General features: G+C 47.5%; 1 protein-coding gene across 1 annotated transcript; it reads left to right on the top strand.

Annotated features, from left to right (window-relative positions):
* Nucleotides 1-2,598: 2,598 nt before the first annotated feature.
* On the top strand, nt 2,599-6,035 carry NLRP10 (NLR family pyrin domain containing 10). Its single transcript, XM_024756973.1, is given in 12 exon segments — nt 2,599-2,647; nt 2,650-2,724; nt 2,727-2,840; nt 2,843-3,036; nt 3,039-3,211; nt 3,213-3,314; nt 3,316-3,485; nt 3,488-3,696; nt 3,698-4,009; nt 4,011-4,075; nt 4,547-4,651; nt 5,936-6,035. Coding segments are annotated over 12 exon segments (1,668 nt in total).
* Nucleotides 6,036-7,008: the final 973 nt, after the last annotated feature.

Raw genomic sequence — 7,008 nt, forward strand, 5'->3', positions numbered from 1 at the left:
CTTGTCGAGAAGGAAGGAGCCAGGCGCGGAAGGGAGTGAGTTGACAAAGATTAAGAGCACTATACGCTGAACCTGCACCACGTGAACTAGATCTTTGTGCTTATTGGTTTCTGATGATGCTACTCACGGCTACAATTTTCTGCACTGAGTTTGTGCTCTTTGATTTCGGTCCGATGCGCACTCAGTGAGAAACGAGCTAAATAGTTCCGAGTAAACTTGGAATCTCACTGAGAGGAGAGAAACAGCTGCCACCAGATGGAGCCAGAGAGCGGCGCAAGGGTCTCAACTGGTACTTCAATGGGATAATCGACATCAAGGTACCTTTTAAAGGACTTTGTTCTTGACAGCATCCTAAGGTGTCAACGCAGTGAGTCATTCATTCAACAATTTGAATATGTGCCAGATGCTCTTTTGGAGCTTTGGGATATATCAGTGAACAAAACAAAGATCACTGTCCTTGAAAAGTATACATTCTACTGGAGAGAGACAAATAAGTACATCATAGAATGTATTAGGTGATAAGTGCTATGAAAAAGGAAAAATTAGCTGAAAATAAGGAGGAAATCAGGAGTCGTGAGGAGTTAGAGCAGGTCAAAATGGGAATGTGAGATTTGAGTGGATTTAAAGGAGACGAGGGGTATGACCATTATTGGGGGGAAGAGCCTCCAGGGAGAGGGAACAGAGTGCAAAGGCCTTAAGGCAGGAACAGGCCTGGTGTGTTTGAGGCTATTTCATGGCTGGAGTGTTAGGATCAAGGCGGGGAGTAGCAGGACATGGACCTCTCCATAGGGCTTGGGGAGCAGATCATTAAGGACTTCCCAGGCCATGTAAGGACTTTGAGTATTAGTCTGAGTCAGATGGTGTTTTGAGCCGGGAGGGTCATGCTCTGTCTTAGTTTTAAAAGAATCACACTGGCTGCTTTGAGAAGAATAGAAAGGGGGAGTGGTTACTGGGCAGAGCGAGGTGAGAGAGAAAGAGCAGAGAGACACGTTAGATTACCAGGTAATCTAAATGAGAAATGAGGGTGGCTGGGACCAGGACAGCAGCAGTGGAAGCAATGAGAAGTAGGGAAATGATGGACATATTTTGAGGGTAGAGGCAATAGGACTTTCTGAGAAACTGTATGTGAGGTGTGAGAGGAGTCAAGGATGACTCCAATTTTTTGTGTTGAGTGACTAGTATGAAGAGGCTGTTGTCAATTGAGATGGTGAAACCTACAAGTGGAGCAGGTTTTGGGGAAAAGATCCCAAGCTCATTTTGGGATGTGTCACCCTTGAGATGTCGATTAGACATGCAAGCAGAAGTGTGGAGTGATCTGGTGGAGATACTAGTCTGTACTATGGGAGAGGATTAAATGAGGTGATGCTCTGTAAAGTTCTTAGCATATGCCAGAAGTACATTAGTTATTAGTATTACAAGGTTGCTATGCTCATTACTATGTGTGGAAGGAGCTCCGACCCTAACTTCCTGTGTAACTTTGGGCAATCTATAGGTTGGTTTGTTTGTTTTTCCTGAGCCTCAGTTTCCTTCTTGGTGTGGTGAGGATGATAACATCTGCCCGTCAGGAACTTGTCCACTCCCTTGGCTGGGTCAAGTGCCAGCATCCAGCCGGCAAGGTGGACGGGTGAAGTTGGATTACGTAGCCCTGACTCTCATGCCCAAGAGCTGCTTTCTCCTTGGATCTACCTTTTCTAGTTAGAATTCACATGATCCTGCTCCCCTGTCAGTACTCTGGGTGGGCACGCATTCTTTCTTTTCATTCCTCCAAACTCAGGTAAACAGCGTATCCAGAAAGGATTGAAAAGCGAGCCTTGAATTTGATGACTTGGATCTTTACCAACCCTGGTAGAGCTGTGCCAGTGGAACTGCGGGGAGGGGGTGGGCATGGAAACCAGAATTTGGGAGTGAGAGAATGATCAGGTTGACTCATGGTAGTGAGTACTGGCTACTCTCTCAAGGAAACTGCCTGGGAAGGAAAGGAGACATTTAAGGCAGTAGCAGGGGGAACAGTAGGATTGAGATGGGGACAATTTAGGCTGACTCAGAGTCAGGAGCTGGTTCATCTTTAGCACCTGGCTTGATCTTTACCAGGAACAGGCTCCTGTGACTTCGCCGTCCTCCAGTTTCCCTTTCCTTTCTCCTCTCTCTCTGTCCTCACCATCTCACATGGGGACACTTCACATGAACACTCAGACATTCACACACACGGTGACTTTTGCATGTATACGTATTCTTACAAACACACGTGCCGTTGCACACTGACACGCCTTCCCCACACAAAAATACACAAGCGTCCGTAGCACACTCCCGTGAGCACATGGGGAAATAAGCATTCACTCACACCCCACGGACACCCCCCCACACACAGAACATACCCTCACACACTCGTACAGACGGGCACGTGCACATCACACATGCATACACACCCTCATACACACGAGCAGCGGTCCCTCCCCATGCCCCTAGAAGTACAACTTTCAGAGAGATACAAGTTCTGGGGCACAGAAGATGAAACCAAAGGGCAGAGGCCGAGGTCTGTCTCTTTTTATTCCCATCTCACCCCTAACACCTCACTTGTATAGTGTACATTATGGAGAAATGTACCGAGAGCATGTGCACGGCCTAGAGGAGCGGCAAGAAGGGGGCATCAGGGCGGCTACAACCAGCTGCTCCTGGTGGCCGCGCCCAGCTCAGGGAGCCCAGCGTCATCCGCCTGTCTGCCCCAGCCCACTGTGACTCTGTCACAGTGGAGGCTCTATTAGATCCAGGGGGAAAGTCCTCCCAGGTCCCACCCATAGTGGTGCTACAGGGGTCGGCTGGCATGGGAAAGACAACACTGGCCAGAAAATGGTGCTGGACTGGACCACTGGCACCCTGTATCTGGGCCAGTTGGATGATGTCTTTTATGTGAGCTGCAGAGAAGTGGTCCAGCTCCTCTTCTGGCGTTGTGGGGAAAATCAAGCGCCCATCACAGAGACTCTGAGGCAGCTGGAGTGGCTCCTGTTCATCCTGGATGACTGTGATGAGCTGCAGAGGGGCCCTTTGCAGAGAGGTTGAAGAGGCCGAGGTCCAGTCCCACGGAGGATGTGCTGCACCTTCTGTTGAGGAGGAACGCTAATGCTCCCAGGTCTGCCCTTCTCGTCACCACCTGGGTGCTGGCTTTGTGAAATCTGGAGTCCTTGCTGAGAGAACCACCCCATGTCCACATCCTCAGAGAAGCCTGAGAGGAGGAGGTATTTCAACTCCTACTTCACAGATAAGGAGCAAGCCAGAAATGCCCTTGACATTGTACAAAGAAATGATGTTCTCTAACAAAGGCATTTGCTGCGTGGTCTGCTCCTGGCTGAAGGGGCAGAGAGAGCGAGGCAGAGAGGTCTTGGAGATGCCCGGTAATTGTACTGACATCTTCATGGCCTACGTCTCCACCTTTCTGCTCCACAGTGCCCCTGGGGTCTGCTCTGAGCTTACCCGGGACAAGGTCCTGAGGGGCTGTGCCCCTTGGCAGCTGAGGGCATCGTGTTTGAAGAAGGTGACGTCAGGAAGCACAGTTTAGATGGGCTAAGCCTTGCTGCTTTCGTGAGCAGCAACAGCTACCAAGAGGGATTTGACATCAAGAAGTACAGCTTTTACCGCATTAGCTTATAGGAATTTTTTCATGCCATGTCCTACCTGGTGGAAGAGGACCGGAGCCAGCTGGCGGGGGGGAGAGTGCTGCGGAGAAGTGAATAGGCTGCTAGATGAAAAGAAGCAGACAGGGCGTGAGGCGATGGCCCTCAGTATGCAGTTTTTATTGGACATATCGAAAAAAGAGGGCTCCTCGAACTGGGAGCTAAAGTTCTGCCTCAAAATTTCTCCCTCGATAAAGCAGGATCTGAAGTGCCTCAAAGAACGAATGGATTCTATAAAGCATTTCAGGACTTGGGATTTGGAATTCTCCCTGTATGAATGTAAAGTAAAGGGTTTGATAAAGGGTGTTCAGATGAGTGATGTATCGTTTAAGATGGAACATTTTCAGTGAAAAGAAATTCCATAGAAGGAACTCATTTTCTGTCAAAACCAGCTTGAGTAATGGACAGTGATGAAATAAAATTTATACTTTACGGCAGGACGAGAAAATTTAAACCTAAAATTCTCTCTGCCCGTTTGGACCTCCTCCCTCCCTCCCTGACGTGTGGTGTGAATCTGCATTACGTGTTAACCAGAGCTCCTCAACTGCCTGCCCAACTGTCAAGATCATTTCTTTCCCTTTCTTCTGATGCTAGCAATGTAACTTCTTAAAAGATTCGCTTTCTTTCCCAACTCTGTATGTGGGTCATGGTGGCTTACCACTCGCTTTGTACATGCTTACCTGAACTACTTATCTTTGGTGAACTTTATGTAGAATATCAGTATGTCATTTTGACGTACGATCCTTTGTCTCAAACATCTATGACTGTGCCTTCGACCTCTAACAGGTGGAACAGTTCTCAGAGCTTCTGGGAGCCTGTCTCGTGGGTTATAAGCTTCAGTTTGGCTTAACTTGATTGTCAATTTTCATTGACAACAGAAAGGAGAAAAAAAGTCCAATTGTGGGCAAAAGTAATAGAGCAGGGATCCAAAAGTCAACGTCTAATGGAAAAGGCAGAGGGACAGAGGAACTAGAGACAAGGAGGTTAGGAGCAACAGGACGTGGGGCAGAGAAGTGGGGACAGTAGAGATGAAGGGTCAGGGGAATGGTGGGGTGGAGGGACAGGAGGATGGGGGAAGACAGAGAGTAGGAAGGAATGGAGAGATGTGAGATTAGACTAATGCATACTGGAAGGGGTATAAGGACAGAAGAGCAAAAAGAAAGACATTAGATAATAGGGGATCAGAAGACTTGGAACATAGGACATGGGGAAAGGCCGTGTGGAATGAGCCCTTAGGAACAACCACTTTTGCCATCAATGGCTCAAATTCACTTATTTAGCACCCATCCCCCCACTCCAGGCTGTTTCGATAGTGCAGAGTCTTATTTCAGTAGCTCCTCTTATATGTTAATGTCAGTGACCAAGCATGTGATTCTGACATTTGAGTCTTTCCTGTGAAATAAACTCCCTGATATAATAAAATATGAACTGTGCTCATTCCACAATATTGGAAAATGTGAAGCATATCAGTGCTAACATCTAAAACAAGTATTGGGCTTCCCTCGTGGCGCAGTGGTTAGGAATCCACCTGCCAGTGCAGGGGACACGGGTTCGAGCCCTGGTCCGGGAAGATCCCACATGCCGTGGAGCAACGAGGCCCGTGCACCACAACTACTGAGCCTGTGCTCTAGAGCTCGTGAGCCACAACTACTGAAGCCTGCGCGCCTAGAGCCGGTGCTCCAAAACAAGAGAGGCCACCGCAATGAGAGGCCCGTACACCACAAAGAAGAGTAGCCCCTGCTCGCTGCAACTAGAGAAAGCCCACGTGCAGCAATGAAGACCCAACGCAGCCAAAAATAAATAAATAAAAGAAGTATTGTACTGTGGTATAATGGAATGTCCCTTTGACTCTGTATTTGTGACTTATTGCTGCTTAAACAGTAGCTTCCCATCTTTCTAGAAACTCCTCAATTTTCCATGTTGGGAATGAACCATGGCTTGTCACAGACCTCTAGTCCTGGAAGCTCTACTGTGATTCGATTTAGCTCCATGCTAATAACATGTCATGACTGTCCCCAGGGGTGCCGTTAACTGACTTTTCTTTCTGGAAATGTCAGTCAGTTCTAAGTGCTAACTCATAATCCCTTTTTTCTGCTTTGGTTCCCTCTGTAGAGAAAAGAAGAAAAAGGGAATTCTAGATGTAGGTGTGGTCAGTTCCCAGCCCTCATTTTACAGATGAGGAAATTGAAGGTCAGTCAGGAGCCCCATCAGTTTCTGGGGTTCCTCAGGGAGCTCTCTTAGCTCCCACACCTCAGCCCACTGTGTAGAGGTCCTCAAGGACTGTGCAGGCACCGCAAACCTACCCCCACCCAGCAGTTGCTGCGGAAGGCTGATGCTGCCTCGGACCCTCAGTGCCCCTTCCTGTAACAGGAAGGTTACAGACACCCCTCTTTTTGTTTTTCACACAGTTTTATTGTTGTCATGACTTCTCACAAGTTGATTCCACGTGTACCAATTCCAGAAATCTGCTGGACGTGCCCAGATACCTGAATCCAAGGTAACTCAGCCTTGACTGATCACCTTGGGACCCCATGACACTAATTATTATGAACTCTTCTTCACACAGGAAGTCTGGTGTCTCCACATTTGATAATTATATACGTAGCCTGTTGAGCACGTAGATTGTGTGTATATACAGAATCTGTGGAAGAAACTGCATGTCTGCCCATGTACTAAATTAAAGAGCAATTTGTACTGGCTTACTGAAGAGGCTGGTGGAACCTACTGAGCTAGGCTGTGTTGTCCCCTAGAGAGCCTGAATGCTCCCAGCTGACCAACTCCTGAGTATCATAGAGACTTTTTTGCGAACAGCAAAACAGGTGCCCAGCCACATTGCTGGATTTTCATGGGGCCAAGGAGGTCTGTTTGAAAAAACGTGGATGTAATATCCAGTTGATGTTTAGACATGTTATGTCACTTAGAATTCACATTCAAATCTAACATGATTAAGCGAAAATTAAATGACCAACTATATTCTCTTCTTTTTTCTTTGTTTTTCAGCTGATTTCTAGTTAGGTCTGTCTGGCTCTTTCTAACAATGTCATCTGGGCTTCCACTCTCTCCCCTCTGTTGCTCTTTCTATAGTTGCCTTTTGCTCTTATTTCGGAGAGTGACCCTTATGTGTCAGAGAAGATGGCCATAAGGGGAGTCAACATAAACCACCCTTACAGCCAATAATCCCATAGGGAGGGAATAGTCTTTATCTCCCACAGGGAAATTGGGGAAGGATTCTGACCTGACCCTGAGCAGGTGTCAAGCCTTGAACAATCTCTTTGGTCTGGAAGATGAACTTCTCTGGCTTGGGTGAATCTCATGGCCTAGGCCATGAGTAAGAAAGGAC

The sequence above is a fragment of the Neophocaena asiaeorientalis genome, unplaced genomic scaffold (genome assembly GCF_003031525.2).
Source record: "Neophocaena asiaeorientalis asiaeorientalis breed wild unplaced genomic scaffold, Neophocaena_asiaeorientalis_V1.1 scaffold504, whole genome shotgun sequence".
Taxonomy (NCBI): Eukaryota; Metazoa; Chordata; class Mammalia; order Artiodactyla; family Phocoenidae; genus Neophocaena; species Neophocaena asiaeorientalis.